At 39.5% G+C, this 21,367-nt stretch overlaps 1 protein-coding gene across 4 annotated transcripts in view; it reads left to right on the forward strand.

Moving 5' to 3' along the window:
- Positions 1-21,367, forward strand: part of LOC131061451 (K(+) efflux antiporter 2, chloroplastic) — a 211,011-nt gene that overhangs the window by 82,943 nt on the left and 106,701 nt on the right. For all 4 annotated transcript variants that reach the window (XM_057995147.2, XM_057995145.2, XM_057995148.2 and 1 more), the window contains one exon: positions 1,006-1,095. In XM_057995147.2, coding sequence (XP_057851130.2) covers positions 1,006-1,095 — 90 coding nt within the window. The remainder of the gene's footprint in view (positions 1-1,005; positions 1,096-21,367) is intronic.

The raw sequence follows: 21,367 nt of genomic DNA on the forward strand, positions 1-21,367 counted from the left end.
ACTAGTTGAATCCTGAGAGCAATACCATAATTTGACTTGTGGAAAATATCTCCTACTTATTAATAAATGTTAATATATGTAATTAATTTAAAAAAAAATTAACATACGTGTAACATAACTATTTTTTTTTAATTATTAATCATGATTTTAATAAATTTGTTGAACTTTTTGCTATTCTTTTTAACATTACAAGCTATCTCAGGCTCAACCTTTCGGATCTCTTGTTCATGGCAATTCTTTCAGTTGAGCATTTCCAGGAGGCATTCAACCATGTCTTGCATAATTCAGATGGAGTGCAACATTTCTTTCATGAACGAATGCCGTGAAGCAAGGCAAATAGCAAGAAAATAAGCAGTATAATTTATCCTAATAGTAGGAAAAAATGGCAAAATTTATCACGATAACAGAAAAAAGCTCAGAAATTCGTCATGGATTTGTTGGGTATCATCCTATACAAATCCACGGGGAGATTGAAGTAGCCTGTTTGTATCCCCTGCGAACCGAATTTGAATCTGGATCTTGGCTGTAGTGGACCTGAACTGGCAGGTCCAAGGGGTTGAACTGGTAACAGGCGAATACTATTCAAATTTGAAACTTTAACCCAATTTTACAAAATCCCCAATCAACACAATAAAATTAATACCCAAATTCACAAATTAAACTGCAAATGATCTTTACTTTGGAATTCTTTTTCCTTTGGGCCAGATGCATGAATCTAAGATAACATGGTTACAATGATTATTCGTTGCATTTTATTTGTTGATTCTGTTTGGTGCATGGATTTGATGTTTCATTTATAAAGGCTCATTATGGATGCTTTTGTGGAAGACTACTAACCTCTATACATCTTTGAGAAAATACTCATTAATTCATTAAGCTTTTTAGGATGCTCTTCATGCAGTTTATTATTTTTTATATCATGTTCTCCATGAATAAAATAAGAATATTTAGAAATGTATTTCTAAATCTATCGGCTATAAGACTAAAACCTCTGGTACTTTGTAGGTTGGGTTTCAAGCTATAGCAGAAGCTCTAGGTATTGCTGCAGTCAAAGCAATAGTTGCCATTAGTGGGATAATTGCAGGAGGACGCTTGGTATGTCCTTGACGATTATAAGAATTTTCTGTGTTTGTTGCATTATTATGTTCGATAACAGTTCATTCTATCCTCACTATAAATAAGTAATTAATTTATCTTTTTGATTTGTATTCAAATTTTTTTTTTTTCTCATACAATATAGCTGACAAGATTAATGTTGTCTGAACGAAAGAATTTCTACTTGGATGTATAGATGGAACAGTTTTTTTTGTTTTTTCAAAAGGATATTCTTTTGATCTAATTTTCTAATTTCATTTTATTTTGATAATGAATAATGCCTCGCCTGAACTAAAACGTGCTAGTTTGGTGTATGGAAGCAATAAAAAATATTGGTGAAAGTAGTTGAGCATTATTATTTAATATATATATCTGCTTAATTGATGGTGTACATTGTCTCAAGGTGCATTGAGGATGAGAAAGGTCTCATTATTTAATGAACCACTGCTAATCAGACCCAGTATTGAATTTTACCCTTTTTTTTGGCATGTGAATACTATGTTCATTACTACTGGTCTGTATGTGTCAAAATTTATGCACAGGACATCAACCTATTGTGAAAATTAGAATACAATATTATTTTATTAGATGTTGGAATAACTATTATAATGAAGTTCATCTCCTCATGTAGAGATTGCGTGCTGTAATTGACAAACATCAACATGATGCTTGTTCTAGATACTAAAAGCTAAAAATCGTAATAAAATAAGTCACGCAAGTCACTATGAACTCTAAATTACAAAAGTAAGTCTTATATTTGAACACACCCTTTTTAAGACTTACTTTACTAAAAACAAACATATTGACTAAAAATTCAGAATCCTATATTCTTCGAGTGCTTTTCTTTGAAAACAATTCTTGGATTAGGTAGAACTTCATCAAGCTGCCTTGTAACCCTCATTAAGATGTAGTTCCAAGTCTAAATTCCCAAGTTCATGGATTCTATCTTTCCAAACTTGCAAATCAGAGATCTCACGAATTATTGGACAACAATCCACATTGAGCTACATTTAAAGTGGTCCATGAAGTTGTCTCATGACCCTCATAAGGGTATAACCTCCAAGATCCAAAAACTCCCATACTATTTGGCCAACTATCTAAGTTGTCCTTTATCTACACTAGAACCCTTCCTGTCTTAAAAAAAATAGGCTTTTTAAAATATGTCTAATTCATCAAGAAATTCTTTATTTATTGCTAGCATTCGAGGGATCTTTGACAATGGCTACATCACCTTCATTTGGTTTTTCTTTGAGTTTTTCCTTGCCTACATCATTGGCTTGAATTCTACAGTTCCAAGTTGTGTTGCCTATTTTCTTGCAATAGTAACATGCAGGCCATTTTTTGTCTAAACTATTTGAAGAAATGAAGTAATAAAGAAATATATATACTTCGCCCAAAGACTCGCTTAGACAGACCCTTGGGCACCGAACTTTCCTTCCAGAAAAGAAACGTATTCAAATTCCCATATGCCTCTTCCAATGCCTCATTGGATGTAATGTCCCCTATTTATAGGCTGTCAATTCCCAAAGGGAAACATACATTACTACCTAGTATATTACATTAATTCAGAATAGATAATTAAAGTTGTTCATAATTCAACTTAATATTGTCATTACTCCAGTCCTTATTCCTAATCCCATCTCATTCTTAATCCCAGAAGAGGGCATTGGCTTATCTAGGGCACTATGACACCACCTCCCTAATTCAGCCCAGACGTCAGGAACATCAATCCTTTCATCCTTGGGGCTCTTTCATCTTGAGTGGATTTACTTTGCCTCTCCCTAACAGCACCCGTCTCCCTTGGGGAATAGAATTAGAATTGATTTAAGTACTTACACTGTGAATATATTTGTCTTTCTATTATTATGAATATATATGAAATAAAGTATGACTGTCATACATATTGCAGTCTATATTAATTTTACTACTAAATTCTGCATAAGAATATTAACAGGCTTCACATATTAAGCACATCCCCATGCATACCACCAAGAACAAAGATGTTTTTGCCTGTAACTTAATTAACAGTTCTGATCTGATGTGATTGATGGTGATGTCACTGGATGCTTTTGATTCCTTTATATCTCTCAATGTGAGGGAGAGGTGTATGCCCTTTGGCAAGAGACACACCCTTTCACCATTAGCACCCTTTGAAAGAGTGCAACTCTTCATTATTTCTGCCCTTTGAAAGGGACACAACCTTTCACAATCAGATCCACAATTCTTATTTAAATCAGATCTGCACTTCTGATTCCCAAATTATCCCCCCTTCAAATGAGTTCTCTTTTCCCTTTTATACCTCATATTTTGGGGGAGTGACAACTTATCATTTCACGCCTTTTGACCATTCATTAACTTTAATCAAATTTTAATTATATTTAATTATATTCTTTTATATTTTAATTTAATTTTTATTTTTATTCTTTTGTATTTTAGTTTAATTATGATTATTAAATTATATTTCAAAGTGGGGACATTACATTGGAGGATCAAATAAAAGATTATTTTTTAATTACAAAGGTTGCACTCTAAGTACCCACTTTGTGATAGTGCTTTATTACAAAGACCTCACATTAGTTTTCCACTTTATGAGAACACTTTTAAGTAGTCATTTTATGAAGACATAAGAAGGGTAACTCTTTTAAAGGTTAAATCGTTTCCCTAAGCCCATGGAAAATGGGAAATGGGTGTACGAAACATCATAGTAACTTATCAAAGAAGGGCACATGATAGTCTGCATTCCTTGAATTTGCTTGCCCTTAAGTAATTCAATTTGGATGCATCAAAATGTTAGCTCCTTCCTATGTAGCATCTTTGGCTGGAAAATCTTTCCATCACATCAAATACTTTCTAATGGTTTGGTTCCTCAATTTTTTTTTCGTGTATCCATGATAGCTTCTAGTATCAAAAATGAGTATTCCTTCATCAACCAAAGGTGGGAAGTCTTTGGAGGGTGCGATTTTTCATCTCAAATCCATTTTGAGGCATGACACTTGGAAAATGTTGAGAATAATACTTTTCTTTGGAAGCTCTAGCTCATAAGCTACTTCTCCCACCTTCCTTATGATCTTATAAGGACTATAAAACCTTGGCTTCAACTTTTGTGCTCCTTTTTTCTGTAATGAAGATTATCTATATGTTTGTAGGCTTAGGTAGGAAATTTCCCCAACTTTTGTTAAGTTTTAATGATCAGATTAGATAGGCAATAAAACAAACACAAATGCACAGATATTATCCTGGGAAAACCTTCCTCTTGAAGGTGAAAAACCCAGCAAAGAAGTTCCTTTATATATATTGATGTACAAGATGTCTTTACAATGAATTTGCTTCACACGTGAAGCTATATGAATGGCAATAACCAAAATATACGATCTGCTATGGAAATCTGTCTTCCTTACTGATTCACAAACCGCTGTAGTAAATATCAACGAACTGCTGAGTGAATGATATAACTGCTGTAGATAGAACACAATTTAGATGTATGTGATCTGCTTGTATGTGATATACCGATCTGCTGTAGAAGATCACGAACTGTAGAAGAATATTAATATGCTGATCAAGGAATATGATTCGCTTGTATGTAGATTCGATGCCTTGGAAGTGAGAGGGGACCGAACTATATACCCATGCATGGATGATGCCAAACAATACGTCTCCTCCAAAGGTCGGCTTCTTATTAAACCATCACGCCGCTTCATTGGAGATCGGTTATATTTTAACCAACACGTTTTTAGTTTGACATAGATCATGACTTAATAAACACGTCTTATAATCCAAGGGGTGACGAATTACACTTAATCATATTTATAAACACAAACATCGTCAAGGATATAAAACGATGCATATATAAATTGATTCACAAAATGTCTAAGGCCAGAAGACCAATTAGACATTTGGATTTGCGCAATCGGTTTAGGGAAGAATCTGGCCGACGCTATTAACATTAACACTCCCTCTTAGCTAGGGAGGAGTTCTTCTCAATGTATGAGTCACGTAGTGACATTCACCATGGCTACTCCTAGAGGGTGAATAAACACAAGTGCCAAGTCATGGTGTCTCTCACATTACATCCACCATACCTACTCGCAGAAGGTGGAACAAGGGCTGAAACCTCAAACTTCTCTCACAGAGAAGAATGCACAACAAGCGCTGATACCTCAAACTTCTCTCATAGAGAAAAATGCATAACAAGGGATGATACCTCAAACTTCTCTCACACTGAAGAATGCATAACAAGGGCTTGCACCTCAAACTTCTCTCACAGAGAAGAATGCATTATAATACATATCAAGTAATTACTGATGTTAAGACTCCCTCTCAGCAAGGGCTTTATTCTCCACAACTCCAAGCTTGTTTCGAAAATGCACAAACTTCACTTTGGCAAGAGGCTTGGTGAGAATGTCAGCCGTTTGTTCCTTAGTACAAATGTATCTCAACTGAACAACATTCCTTTGTACCATATCTCTGATGTAGTGGTACTGAATCTCAACATGCTTTGTTCTGTCATGCAACACTGGATTGACTGAAAGCTTCACACAGCTTTGGTTATCACAATGAATGGTAGTAGGCTCCAATGATTGTCCAAACAATCCTGCAAGGAGCTTATGAAGCCACACTGCTTCATGAGTTGCCACACATGCTGTAATGTATTCTGCCTCTGCAGTGCTTCAGAGCTACTGAAGGTTGCTTCCTGCTACACCAGGAAATCATAGCTGATCCCAAGTTGAAGCAACAACCAGAAGTGCTCTTCCGATCAGTAACACTCCCTATCCAATCAGAATCAGAATATCCTTCAAGTATCAGGTCCACACTGGAAGAGTATTTCAAGCCATATCCAACTGTGCCATGCAAGTATCTCAAGATATGCTTGGCTGCAACTAGATGTATCTGTCTAGGTTCACTCATGCACTGGCTAAGTGCACTCATTGCATAGCAAATATCTGGTCTAGTGTTAACCAGATACATCAAGGACCCAATCAATTGCCTGTACATAGTAGGGTCCACAAGATCTGAACTAGCTGCAGCTTCCCTCAATTTCTTCAAGTTAGTTTCCATTGGTGTAGACATAGATTTACATTCTGTCATTCCAAATCTCTTCAAGATATCGATGGTGTATTTTCCTTGACTTAGGATAATCTCATTGAGCCTCTCCCAAACTTCCAAACCTAGAAAGAAGTGCATGAGTCCTAAGTCCATCTCGAATTCTGAAGTCAACTCCTTATTGCATCTATCAATGAGATGATCTTCCTCTGGTAACAAATAGGTCATCAACATAAAGTACCAAGATCAACATGTCACCATTGAATATCTTGAAGTAAAGGTTTGGATCAGCATCATTCTTGCAGAAACCCAAACCCACTAAGTATCTGTCAATTCTCTCATACCAAGCTCGAGGCGCCTATTTAAGACCATATAGGGCTTTCTTCAATTTACACACATGAGACTCTTTCCCATGAAACACGAATCCCTCAAGTTGCTCGATGTAGACCTCTTCTTCAATTACACCATTGAGAAAAGTTGTCTTCACATCCATTTGACGTAACTTCCATCCCTTAGCTGCTGCAATGGCAATGATGGTTCTAATGGAAGTATAGTGAGCAATAGGAGCAAATGTTTCTTCATAGTCTATTCCCTCTTGTTGAGATAAGCCACGGGCTACAAATCTAGCCTTGTACTTTTCAATGCTGCCATCAGTTGCATGCTTAATCTTGTATAACCATTTGGAAGATACAACAAACTTCCCTTTCAGTCTAGGCATAAAATCCCACACATCAATCTTGAGAATGGATTGATATTTCTCATCCATTGTATCTTTCCAAACCTATTGTTTTGAGGCTTCCTCTACGCTGGAAGGTTCAGACTCAATAAGATTACACATTAATGCAACATAATTAGAGAATCTCCGTGACCTTTTACTTTCTCTGAATGTGCCTCTAGGAGCGGCAAATAGTTCTACTTCCCGCAAAGTGTTACTTGTCCAAAGAGGTCTCTTTCGAGACACAACAATATCTCTAGGCCCATCAGTGGGATTGAAAGGTTCAATTGGATCATCATTCATATCAGGTTTTGTAGACTCCCTCTGAATCTCAGGAGCATGATCAACATTCATGTCTTGAGGAGTCTCATCGTATATCTCCATGCATGAACCCTTTGATTTCCTGAATGCAACATCTTCCTCAAATGTGACATCCCTTCTTACTTCTATTTGCTTCTGACCAGGGATGTAAATACGGTAGGCTTTGGAGGTTTCACTGTAGCCCACAAATATCCCTCTCTTGCCAGAAGGTTCCAACTTGGTCCTCTTGTCCCTGGGAATATGAACATACACAGGACAACCAAAGATTCTCAGATGATTGATATCAGGCTTGATTCCTAAAAAAGCTTCTTTCGGGGTCATGTCTTGCAAAATTCGGTGAGGACATCTATTCTGAACATACACTGCTGTTCTAGAGGCTTCTGGCCATAGAAAAGTTTGAAGGTCTTGATCATGAATCATATCTTTTGCAGCTTCAACAATAGATCTGATCTTCCTTTCTGCAACCCCATTTTGTTGAGGGTTGTAAGGGACACAAAATCCCTCTTGATCCCTGCCTCAATTCAGAAATCACGGAAGCTACCCGAGGTGTACTCACCTCCATTATCAGACCTTAAAGTTTTAATTTTCTTTCCAGACAAATTTTCTACTAGAGCTTTAAACTCTTTAAACCTACCTAGGACTTCAACAAACTCTTTAGACCTTGAGAAATAAACCCAAGTCTTCCTAGAGTAGTCATCTATGAAAGTTACATAATACAAACATCCACTTAGGGATGGAATAGACATTGGACCACATAGATCTGAATGTACAAGATCTAGAATTTGTTTAGACCTACTTTCACTGCTATGAAAAGGACTCTTAATATTTTTACCCATAGCACAACTTTTACAAGTACCATCATGTACATGATTAAGTTTAGGAATACCTTTTACCATCTTCTCAAGTGATGGAAGAGCCCTAAAGTGGAGATGTCCAAGTCTTTCGTGCCAAAGTTCGTTGGAGCTGGAAGAATCGTGAATAAGAGCTTGAACAGGGAGAGTGGAGAGTTTGTACAAGCTCTCATGTCGATTTTCGATCACACGAGCAATCTTGATGCTGGAGTTCTTAGGCTAGGCAAGAACTCTTCCTTCAGAAAATGCAATTTGATAGCCCTTATCCTCCAAGGCTGAAATAGACACAAGGTTTCTCTTCATCCCTGGCATGAACACCACATCACTTAGGTGTAGAGAAACTCCAGATTCAAGGTTTAGAGATGTGGCACCAAATCCTCTTACAGAATAGCATGCATCATCCCCAATAATAACTTGAAGATTTGACGACTCCACCAAATCAAAAAGGTGTTCTCGATAGCCGGTGATATGTCTAGAGGCTCCACTGTCGATCAACCGGGTATCACTGTTTGTAGGAACATTGCTTGATAATGCTGATATGAAAAGAAAACCATTGGAGTTATCTTCAACCTCCTTCTCAGATGAGACTTTATTGATGTTTGCTCCTTGATGATTTGGTATTGTCAAACAATCCTTTGCAAAGTGACCAAACTTGTCACACCTAAAACACTGTATGTGAGAGAGATCTTTCTTCTTCTTCCTAGAATCAGGTGCAGAATCTGATTTCAGATCTCTATTCCTTTTGAAGTTGCCCTTCTTCCAATTCTTACGTTTCTTGGTAGATTTAGTGGCAAGAACATGTGTATCTTGATTTTGAGAGCTTTTGATAATTCCCCTAGCTATTAATCTTGATTCTTCTTGAACACAATCCGCACAGAGTCAATCAAACTTAGGTAATTTGGATTTTCCACTTATGCTTTGGATGAATGGCTCCCATAAATGAGGCAGACCATTCAAGGCTAGCATGACAAGGTCTTTATCAATCACTTGATCCCCAATTGCGCTTAGTTGATCTCTCAATCCTGAAATTTTTATGAAGTAGGTGATGACTGAATCTCTGTTTGCCATCTTTACTTGGTGAAGTTGTTGCTTCGAGGCAAGAGCCCTACTTATGTTGTTAATCTTATATAAGTCTTCCAAGGTCTTGAACATATCTCTCGTAGTTGTCATCTTGGAGATGAGAGGCACCAAGTGATCCCGCACGGAGTCGATTAATATCTTCTTTGCTTTGATGGCATTTTTTTTAAATTGAAGCTTTTTCTCATGATCTTCAGGTTCGGATAAATCCTTTTTCTCCACAAATTGAAGAAGATCATTTTCTTCAAGTGTAATTAGCACTCTAAATTCCATGAGGTGAAGTTAGATGTGCCTTAAAGCGTATCTTCAACTTTAAGACTGTTCGTCATTTTCAAGACTTAGTAGATGTTGATTTTATACTTTCAGATTAATGGAAGATTGAGAAATCAGAATTTAACTATTAAATTAGATTGTTTGCAGTTAGTATTAATGATTTTCAGACTTAGGAACAAACATAGAAGATAAGCAAAATGAAACAAGACACCATTACCCTGGGAAAACCTCCTAGGAGGAAAAACCCAGCCAGAAAAGATCCTTAGATCTGATTATGGATTATATTCAATATTCTGATTACAATACTTATCTCTTAGGTAGCTTGATGAAAACACCTAGGGTAAACAACACTTCTTTGCTGTTCAAATCAATGGAAATGTCATCTTCAGATCTGCATCTTGATGACCTAGCTCTTCATATGACAGAAGTATTACGCCTTCAAACAACAAACGTACTTTGCATCATTTGGATGGAAATCGCCTTCAAGGTGCAGATGTATTTGCACAAAATTAACTTGCAACCGATAGATGAATTCGCCTACTTCTCCAATTATATTTCGCACTAGATTGCAAAGCTAATGCGCTTGAGGGTTGAACGAATGAAGATTGTATTTGATTCTTGCCAAAAGTACTTTACTTATATGATGCTTGACCTTTATTAAGTCGGCTTGGTTTAATTTAAACTTGGCACCATTTTATGTTTTATTTCATCTAATGTGTGGCATGTTCTTTTATACAGTCGGCCCTATTTGAAGGGAACACACAATCTTTTAAGTGTGGCGTGAGAAAGGGCCCAACCCTAAAGCGGATTCCAATGTTGCCATTGGCAATTGGAATCCGCCTCCCTAGTTATAAACAACTCTCCCTCCTAACTAAGGAGGAAACAATTACATAATCAAAATATCTTAATCTTCCATCTTGCACACAAGCAAGGAATGGATTACATAATCAGAATGTTGTAGCCTTCCATCTTGCACACAAGCATAGATTGGAACTACATAGCATAATCTTCCATCTTGCACACAAGCATAGAATAGATACACCTTACATTGCTCGCAGAGGGTGGAGAGGATCTTTTCTACCATCTTACATTGCTCGTAGAGGATGGTAACATTTAATCTTCACCCTGAGAAGATTACAATACCACCTTGCATTGCCTGCAAAGGGTGGTTGATACAACACAATGTATCACTGAGGTTGAGACTCCCTCTCAATCAAAGTTTCATTTTCTACAATACCAAGTTTGTCTCTGAAGTACACAAAATTCACTTTGGACAAAGGCTTGGTAAGAATATCTACAATCTGATCATTAGTATTGACATACTTCAGCTGAATAGCGCCTCTTTGCACCATATCTTGAATGAAACATTGGATTGGCAGACATCTTTATACAACTTTGATTATCACAATGAATAACTGTAGATTCCCAAGGTTGTCCAAACAATCCAGCAAGAAGCTTACGGAGCCACACTACTTCTCTAGAAGCAACACTTGCTGCAATGTACTCAGCTTCAGCAGTACTCAGTGCTACTGAGGACTGTTTTCTGCAAGTCCAAGAGATCACTGCGGATCCTAAGTTGAAACAAATGCCTGAAGTGCTTTTCTTGTCCTTGACACTTCCTGCCCAATTTGCATCTGAGTAACCTTCCAGGGTTATTGGAGTGTTAACTCAATACTTCAGCCCATAACCAACTGTGCCTCGTAAGTATCTCAGGATGTGCTTGGCTGCAACAATTTGAACATGTTTAGGCAAGCTCATGAACTGGCTGAGAGCATTCACTGCATAGCATATATCTGGTCTAGTGTTAACTAGATACATCAAGGATCCAATCAACTGCCTGTATTCAGACGAATCTGCAAAATCAGAGTTAGCTACAGAAACACTCAACTTCTTTAAGTTAGATTCCATAGGAGTAGACATAGGTTTATAATCGATCATTCTAAATCTTTTCAGAATATCTATAGTATACTTTTCTTGACTTAGAAAAATTTCGTTAGATCTTGCCATACTTCTAGACCTAGAAAATAATGCATTAGACTTAAATCCTTCATTTCAAATTTTGAAGCTAATTCTTTCTTACATCTAATAATAAACTCATCTTTGCCAGTAAGAAATAAATCATCCACATATAGAACCAAAATTAGCATCTCATCATTAGATACTTTGAAGTAAATGTTAGAATCAACATCATTCTTACAAAACCCTAAACTTAACAAGTATTTATCAATTCTTGCATACCAAGTACGAGGGGCTTGTTTGAGGCCATAGAGAGCTTTCTTCAATCTGCACGAGTATCTCTTTCATGAATCTCATAACCCTCAGGTTGTTCAATATAGACTTCTTCCTCAATGACACCATTAAGGAAAGCAGTCTTAACATCGATTTGATGCAACTTCCAACCTTTAGCTGCATCAATAGCTATTATTGTTTTCATAGAAGTATATCTAGCAACATGAACAAATGTTTCTTCATAATCTATGCCTTCTTTTGAGAAAAACCATGAGCTACAAATCTAGCTTTATATTTTTCAATACTATCATCAACATTATGTTTAATTTTAAATAACCATTTAGAGGAAACAACAGATTTACCTTTGGGTCTAGGCACTATGTCCCAAACATCATTCTTGATGATTGATTGATATTCTTCATCCATAGCTAGCTTCCAGGCATGATGGTTCAAGGCTTCTTAAACATTGCATGGTTCAGACTCAATGAGATTGCTCATCAATGCAACATAGTTGGAGAATACTTGAGGTCTCTTGCTTTCTCTGAAGGTGCCAATGGGAGCTACAAATCTTTCAGCTTCTTGAATGGTGTTTCTCACCCAGAGTGGCTACAACAATGTCACTAAGTATATCAGTGGGATCCATGGGCTCAGGTGGATCATTATGCTCTTCCTGAGGTGGAGGCTCAACAGGCTCCCTCTGAATCTCAAGGTTAGTATCAACATTCATATCTTGATTATCATTAATTTCATCAAGAAAGGGAGAACCTTTTGATTTCTTAAAAGCAATATCTTCTTCAAAGGTAACATCCTTATTTACCTCAACATACCTTTGACCTGGAATATAGATCCTGAAGGCTTTGGAGGATTCACTGTATCCAACTAGCATCCCTTTCTTTCCGGAAGGCTCCAACTTGGTTCGCTTTTCTTTGGGCACATGGACATATACAGGACTTCCAAAAATTCTTAAGTGGCTGATGTCAGGTTTGGATCCTGTGAAGGCTTCTTCAGGAGTCATATTCTTTAGAGCGCGGTGGGGACATCTATTCTGAATATATATTGCTGTTCTAGAAGCCTCAACCCATAGAAATGTCTCCAAATCTTGGTCATGAATCATAGTCTTTGCAGCCTCAACAATAGTTCTATTCTTTCTTTCAACAACACCATTTTGCTGGGGATTGTAGGGAACACAAAACTCCCTCTTAATTCCTGTCTCAACACAAAAGTTATGAAAACTGCCAGAGGTATACTCACCTCCATTGTCAGATCTTAAGCATTTAATTCTTTTACCATAAATGTTTTCAACCAATGCCTTAAACTCTTTAAATCTACTTAAGACTTCATTAGATTCTGACTTTAAGAAATAGATCCAAGTTTTTCCTCGATAAATTATCTATGAATATTACATAATAAAGAAATCCACTAGGAGATGCTATAGACATAGGGCCACACAAATCAGAATGAACAAGTTCTAGTTTTTCTTTAGCTCTACTTTCACTTTTATGAAAAGAACTTTTAACATTTTTACCCATAGCACAACCTTTACATGAATCATCATGAAATTTACTGAGTTTAGGCATACCTTTAACTATCTTTCCAAGAGAGGGAAGAGCTTGAAAGTGTAAGTGTCCAAGCCTTCTATGGCATAGCTCACAGGATTCAGGGGCCTCATTAATGAGGGCTTGAGTAGGGTTAGTGGAAAGCTTATACAAACTATGATATCTATTTCCAATAACATGAGCAGATTTAAAACTAGATTTCTTAGGCCAAGTAAGTACTTTACCCTCAGAAAATGTTACTTGATAACCTTTATCTTCTAGAGCGAAATTAAGTTTCTTTTAACTCCAGGAACAAATAAGATATCACTAAGGTGAAGTGAAATACCAGAGTCTAAATTTAAAGTAGTGCCAGAACCTCTTACCCAATATCGAGCATCGTCACCAATTACCACATGTAGACTGATATCCTTTTCTACGAAATCTAAAAGATGTTCACGATAGCCTGTGATGTGTCTGGAAGCACCACTATCAATCAGCCATGTGTTACTATCCGTGGGTATGGTGCTTGACAAGACATAGATGAATAAGAAGTCTTCATTTTGTTTTGAGACTTCATTTAGGTTGGCTTCTCTTTGCGTGGGTTCATTCTGACATTCTTTAGCATAGTGATCAAATTTGTCACATCTGAAACATCGAACACGAGAGAGATCTTTTGGGTTCTTCCAAACATAGTGAGAACTAGGTGGTTTGAAATCTCTATTCCTCTTGGGATTATTTTTCTTCCAATTACCACCTTTCTTGTATTGGGCTGCAAGCATATGTTGATCATCCACTTGAGGTCTCTTGAGTTTTCCTCTTGTGGCAAGGCGAGATTCCTCATGAAGGCAATCGCTCCGAAGACGATCAAAGGTTGGAAATTCAGATCTCCCACTTATGGATTGAATGAAGGAATCCCATGAGTTTAGAAGACCATTTAATGATATCATGACAATACCCCTGTCTTCTATGTCATGTCCAATTGTGCCTAGTTGATCCTTTAGTTTTGAGATCTTCATGAAGTAAGACATAACTGAATCTTCCTTTGCCATTTTAATATGAAGTAATTGTTGCCTTAATGCAATTGCTCTACTTAGATTATTGATCTTATAAATACCTTCTAGATGTTTGAATATCTCTCTAGCTGTAGTGAACTTGGAGATGGAGGTGACAAGGTGATCTCTAACTGAGTCAATGATGAGCTTTCTGGCTTTGAGGGCATTCCTTTTGAATTGCTTTTATTCTTCTTGATCTGTGGGCGCAGTCAACTCTTTGTCTTGCACAAACTAAAGGAGATCATCTTCCTCAAGAGCAAGTAGGATGCGAACCTTCCAGGGAACAAAGTTAAGTGTCCCTTCGAGCTTATCTTCAACTTTCAGCCCTGTCATTGTCTTGACTGAAAATGAAACAACAAACTGGAAATAAGAGAGTACTGAAATCTGAAAGTTAATATATAACCTAGAGCTCTGATACCATGTTGATTTTATACTTTCAGATTAATGGAAGACTGAGAAATGATAATTTAACTATTAAATTGTTTGCAGTTAGTATTAATGATTTTCAGACTTAGGAACAAACATAGAAGATAAGCAAAATGAAACAAGACACCATTACCTTGCGAAAACCTCCTAGGAGGAAAAACCCAGCCAGAAAAGATCCTCAGATCTGATTATGGATTATATTCAATATTCTGATTACAATACTTATCTCTTAGGTAGCTTGATGAAAACACCTAGGGTAAACAACACTTCTTTGCTGTTCAAATCAATGGAAATGTCATCTTCAGATCTGCATCTTGATGACCTAGCTCTTCATATGATAGAAGTATTATGCCTTCAAACAACAGACATACTTTGCATCATTTGGATGGAAATCGCCTTCAAGGTGCAGATGTATTTGCACAAAATTAACTTGCAGCAGATAGATGAATTCGCCTACTTTTGCAATCATATTTCGCACTAGATGGCAGAGCTAAAGTGCTTGAGGGTTGAACGAATGAAGATTTTATTTGATGCTTGCCAAAAGTACTTTACTTATATGATGCTTGACCACTATTAAGTCGGCTTGGTTTAATTTAAACTTGGCGCCATTTTATGTTTTATTTCATCTAATGTGTGGCGTGTTCTTTTATAGGGTCGACCCTATTTGAAGGGAACACACAATCTTTTAAGTGTGGCGTGAGAAAGGGCCCAACCCTAAAGTGGATTCCAATGTTGCCAGTGGCAATTGGAATCCGCCTGCCTAGTTATAAACAACAGTAGATACTTCTCGAAGGAGAAAGAGAGGAGAGAAAGTTTAGAAGTTGTAGAGAATCTGATCACGATCTTTCTTTCACCGTGGCTCTGATACCATGTTAAGTTTTAGTGATCAGATTAGATAGGCAATAAAACAAACACAAATGCATAGATATTATCCTGGGAAAACCTTCCTCTTGAAGGTGAAAAACCCAGCAAAGAAGTTCCTTTATATATATTGATGTACAAGATGTCTTTACAATGAATTTGCTTCACACGTGAAGCTATATGCATGACAATAAGCAGAATATACGATCTGCTATGGAAATTTGTCTTCCTTATTGATTCACAAACCACTGTAGATAAATATCAACAAACTGTTGAGTGAATGATATAATTGCTGTAGATAGAACACAATCTAGATGTATGTGATCTGCTTGTACAAAATGTTCTGCAACATGAGTTTGCTACTGACCTTGTCATTGAGATGAGCTTGCCATTGACCCTCCCAAAGTCTGGAGAACTTTTGGATAACACAAATTGTCCACAAACTTTTGCAGATGAGCATTACGCCCCAAAATAGACTACAAGAAGCCACAATTTTTGAGGAGAAAATCGCCAAACCTAGAAATTGAAGTTTACAAAGCATCTTTTTTTTGGAAAAAAGGGTAAAAACCCTAAGATAGGAATACTTGTACTCGTGGTTTTTGAGGAAAAAATCATGCAAAAACCAGAATCGCACACGAACATCGCGAATTACAGACGAGCAAACACTATTTTTGAGGTGAAAAATCGATCTAAACTGGTCACGATTTTTTGAGGTGAAAAAATCGATCAAAACCCAACATGATTTTTTGAGGCAAAAATCGAAAAACCCTTACAATAATTTTTGAGGAGAAAATTATAAACCTTATAGAATAATTGTTTTAGGATAAAAATTATTAAAACCCTCCCAGAACTTTTTAAGGGAAAAAATTATTAAAACCCATCAAAATTTTTTTTACGGGAATTTTTTTTAATAAAACCCATTAGAACATCTCTAGGTGCCCAAACAAAGAGGCAAATTGCGTGCCCTACTCGCATTGTTGCAAGGAGATGAAGACATTGAACAATGCCCGACTGCACGAAGCCTTAGACCACAGGTACAGAGGATTTGAAACCCTAGGTCGCAGGATGCAGAATACAAATGTGGGTTGCAGATCTGAAACACCATGGTTGCGAAAAGAAATAAAAAATCCATGGGCATGAAAAAAACAGAAGAAAACATCCACGATCTTCAAACGTAGCACCCAAATTGCCCACGAACATAGGTCCATGAACCCTCAAAAATTTCAAATTATAGCTCCAAAAGAGCCCACAAAATTCTGCAAAGATTTCAACAAAACCTCCAATGATTTATAAAATTTGAAAAAACAAATTTCTGGAAAAAATTCTAGATAAGAAGAGGTTATGAATTTTTCGCCAAATTTTATGAAATCCCATTGGCCTCCTTTGATACCGTGTTAAAATATTCGATGTTTGATGTTATTAAACAATAGAGCGAGAGCTCTATATAAAGAATTTACAAGAGACGTTGTTTCTAAAAGAAACTATTGTAAATTGAAGCTGTGTTGGCGGCAATATTGTACATGAAAATAAAACTAGTTAATTAAGTTGTAATTGTCTTGGTTAGTTGGCAACCGCGGGGTGGTAGTTGTGGTGCGACGGTTGGCGCTCGCACCCCCTCGGTATCTTTATATACTTCCGAATGTAACTTGTGACGGAGAAGGATTATGAATGGAATAACATCACTTTATTTGATATCTATGGCATTATTATTTTGCATTACGTGTTTTATCTGTGTACTTTAAGTTATTCACTCGAGAGGGTAAACATTTGGCGCCATTGCCTAGACATACTCGGGAAAGGAAGGAGCGGATGGCGTACGGACATGATGGGCCTACCCGTCGGTGAAATTAACCCAGAGGCTGATGACACGCAAACGGAACAATCGTCGTAGGACGAAGAGCGTGATGGCAAGAGGCGAAGGGGAAATTGAACACTGTAATAATCCCGACACAATGTTGAGATAAATTGTGGCCGAAAGGAAAAATAATAAAAGTTTTTTTTTTTGTGTACATGGCATGTGCTTGCTATGTATGGAAGCGATTTATATCCAATATATTAAATAAAGATAGAAATAAGAAAACAGAAATTGACAAGTGGGTGGCCGCATAGAGGGCCTCGATTCTGGAACAACAAGTAGAACATAGACGGAGGCTGAGGCAACTTGCCGAACGATGACCTGCCGAAGGGTGGCCCGAAGGGAACCAAGGAGATGTCACGGAGGGTGCAGAAGCCGAGGGAAATTTCTACGTGTCGCTAGAACACCGTAGGGTGAGAAGCCATGAAGAGTTTCTGGAGGAAACAAGGTTGCTGAGGAATCTAGTCGAAGAGACTCGGGACCAGTTTAGAAACTTATCCCTTACGCCACGGAGTGAGGATCATCAGAGGGAGCCAGGAGTGGGTGCGGGTGAGAACAGAGGGGAGGACAACCGTACGATTGCAGGTGCCACACACAGCAGGCAAAGCACCATACCTCCAGTCACCCACACAGACACACCACCGGCGCTCGAGGGAGCGGCGCACAGACGCAGCCACAACCACCTCCAGGAAGACGACCCCCATTGATGGCGGGCAAACAAAAGTTGCCTAAATTCAATGGAGATGGCAACAATGACCCCGTATGACACTGTCGTACATGTGAGACAATTTGGTCAGCCAACAAGGTAGTTGACAAAGCGGATTGGGTGGTGCAGTTCCCTACCACCCTGAGAGGAGTAGCCATTGATTGGTACTTTGATGTGGATAAAGCAAAGGTGGGAACATGGGATGACCTACAGAAAGCTTTCGAGAAGGAGTTTCGACTCCTCAAGATGATAATGAGATCGCGGCGGAGATATTGAGCACAAAGCAGGGAAAGCACGAGACAGTGCGAACATATAGCTGACGGTTAAAAGACTTACTGGGGAAGATGGAGAACCAGCCGGCTGACGGACTAAAGAAGAGATGGTTCGTGGAAGGGTTGCGGTCATCCCTGCAGAGAAAGATGAAAATTGTACCGCCCACCTCATACGATGACGCATACAACCGCGTGATGGATTTGGAAAGTGAAGACAAAACATTGCGGAAGAAAAAGGACAAGTCCTCTGCAGAAGAGGAGTCCTCGGGAGAAAGCAGCAGTGATGAATCATCAAGTAAGAAGGTGCAAGCTCTTCAAAAAGGATATGCATCGCATGTTGAATGAATTTAAGAACATGAAAGGAAGCACGAGCAAAAACGAAGACGTGTGATGCACTGATTGTAAGGAAGAAGGCCACACAAAAGGCACCTACCCGAAGAAGGCCTTTTGTGAGATTTGCCAAGTGATGGGACACTCCATCAAGGAATGCCCATACAACATGACAACCCGAAGTACGCAAATGAGCCAAGTGTTGTTCACTGAGCAGGCCACAACATCGGCACCAACGGGTATGGCCTAGCAAACCAACACAACGACATCATCTGGAGGTTACCGGGACAACAAACGTGGCGGCGGAAGGAATAACAACAATAACAATAACGGAAGCCGTATCAAGTATGACGCCAAGGGCCGGCCAATGATCCAATGTAAGGCCTGTAATCAGTGGGGGCACTTCACCTGTGATTGCACGAAGGAAGCCACCTCTCAGCACCTCTGCCGATGGTGTGGGCTAGGCGACCATGAGGACGCAAATTGCCCAAAGGCAGGGGTTAATCTCCTCAACATTGAGAAGGTTGAGAAGATTGGTGAGAAAGAAGTACTGGTGATCACTTGCGCTCAGACGAAAAAGGCCACTTATCTCGAGCCCCGTATGGAGAAGGAGAGATTACGGGAGGCAAAGGCCAATATTGAACATGAGATGACGGCCGAACGACGGAACAACGAGGTGGTGAGTACATCACCCCGTACGGAAGCTGAAAATAACATCATTGGGCGAGTACTGCAGATGGAAGTATCTATAAGGGTAAAGGACCTTCTAGAAACAATGCCACAGTTAAGAACTGCCATTTTTAGTTCCATACAAACCACTGCGTAGGCACCTTTGTGTGCCACACGGGCGGAAGTTCCGGTCAGCCCCTTGGTTGACCCAATGTTGTTGGCCTTAAATAGTGGTCAGGATCCTGTTGTAGTAGAGATGGGAATTCTCGGGGCTATCCTCAAAGACACCATCGTGGACGGAGGTTCGGGGGTGAATGTATTGCTAGAGGATACGTGGAAGAAGCTGGGGAAGCCAACACTATGGCCACCCACGTTTAACTTGGTAGGTGCAGACCAGCACGACATCAAGCCACTCGGCACCCCGATGGCCCAACCGGTCACCTTCGGCACGCAACCCTTCATACTAGATTTTGTGGTAATCCCACTCAAGAAGAAGGGGTACAACGCCATCTTAGGCAGAGGGTGGCTGGTTACAGCAAAGGTGAACCACGACTGGAAAAAGAACATCCTTTCTATGGAGAAAGGGTTGCGGAAGTAAACCATTGATCTGAGGACCCAGGTTGTCGGCGAGGAACTGGCATCATCTTCGGAATCGGAGGGTGAAGGAAAAGGCGACTTGAGGGACGAAGGACTGGGCTGCAGGGAGCCCAACGATGAAGGGATTCTCAAACTAGGAGAGTGCTCCGAGGATGAGATAGGGTCATTGAATGGGCTCTTCCACTGGTAGATGGAGGATTACGCAATGTTCCAAAGCTACAGGCTCGAAGTAGAGGAACCAGAGCAAGTAACGGAGGAGGTGTACATGCCAGAATACAGAGAATATTGGAAGGGAGACGCCCCAAACCTCGGTGACGTAGATAATCTGAAGATCATTCGTGTCGGCAACGATTGGAACCCTGTGTGGAAGGCCGCAACCTTCAAAATCTTTATTATTCTTCTTCTTATGTACGGGAAGGAGACCGTGGTCCCTGTAGAATTTGTGATTCCAGGTCTTCGGATGGCCATTGAAAATAGACTTGCGACCAACGGGTCCAAATTGAAACTCTACCACGAGAAGCACGCAGGGGACCCGAGAGGCCAGAAGGACACATGAGAGTCCGAAGGGGAACCTGAGAGGATGGAAGGGGACTCGAGAGGCCGGTGAGGCACAGGACCACAGCGGGAGACTCTCGGGCGAGGAAAACTGAGAAGGATGAAGGGCGATCCCAGAGGCGAGAACCTTGAGCCGCATCTGGACACTTAGAGAAAAAAAACGAAAAAGAAAAGGAAAAACATGATGGAATCACCGTACGGTGGGACCACCGTGCGGTGGCAACACTGACGGTGGGGCCACTGGTGGTGGAACCACTGTGCGGTGGCAACCTTGATGGTGGGGGCCACCAGTGGTGGAACCATCGTGCGGTGGCAACACGGACGGTGGGGCCACCGGCTGTGGAACCATTGTGTGGTGGCAACACCGACGTTGGACCACCATGCGGTGGATACCGCCACGCAAGCCATAAAGGCACAAACACGCAGCTGCACAACCACACAGCCGCACAAACACACACGCAGCCGCTCCGTCGTCACTGGTCCACTGTAAGGTTGAATTGCGTTGGGCTTGCGGAAGGAGGACCATACAGTGTGCACGGTTGACCATGTTGTTCGTACGCTAGAGGTGTGCCCGTACGGTAAGGAGGGTGTTGACCGCACGGGAAGGTGGTCATACGATTGGAGGTGTCAGTGCTGTTGTTGACCGTACAGGGAGGTTGTATGGTTGGGGTGCCATCGGGGACATTATAGTGGATAAAGAAAAAAAAAACAAAAACAAAAAAAAACGACGACAAAAATCATTCGATGACCCCGTACGGCAATGCCATACATGTGAGACAGTATGGTCAGCGAACGGGGTAGTTGACAAAGCAGATTGTGTTGTTCAGTTCCAGGCCACCCTGAGAGGAGTAGCTATTGATTGGTACTCTGATGTGGATAAAACAAAGGTGGGAACATGGAACGACCTA

This window comes from Cryptomeria japonica, chromosome 8, assembly GCF_030272615.1.
Source record: "Cryptomeria japonica chromosome 8, Sugi_1.0, whole genome shotgun sequence".
Taxonomy (NCBI): Eukaryota; Viridiplantae; Streptophyta; class Pinopsida; order Cupressales; family Cupressaceae; genus Cryptomeria; species Cryptomeria japonica.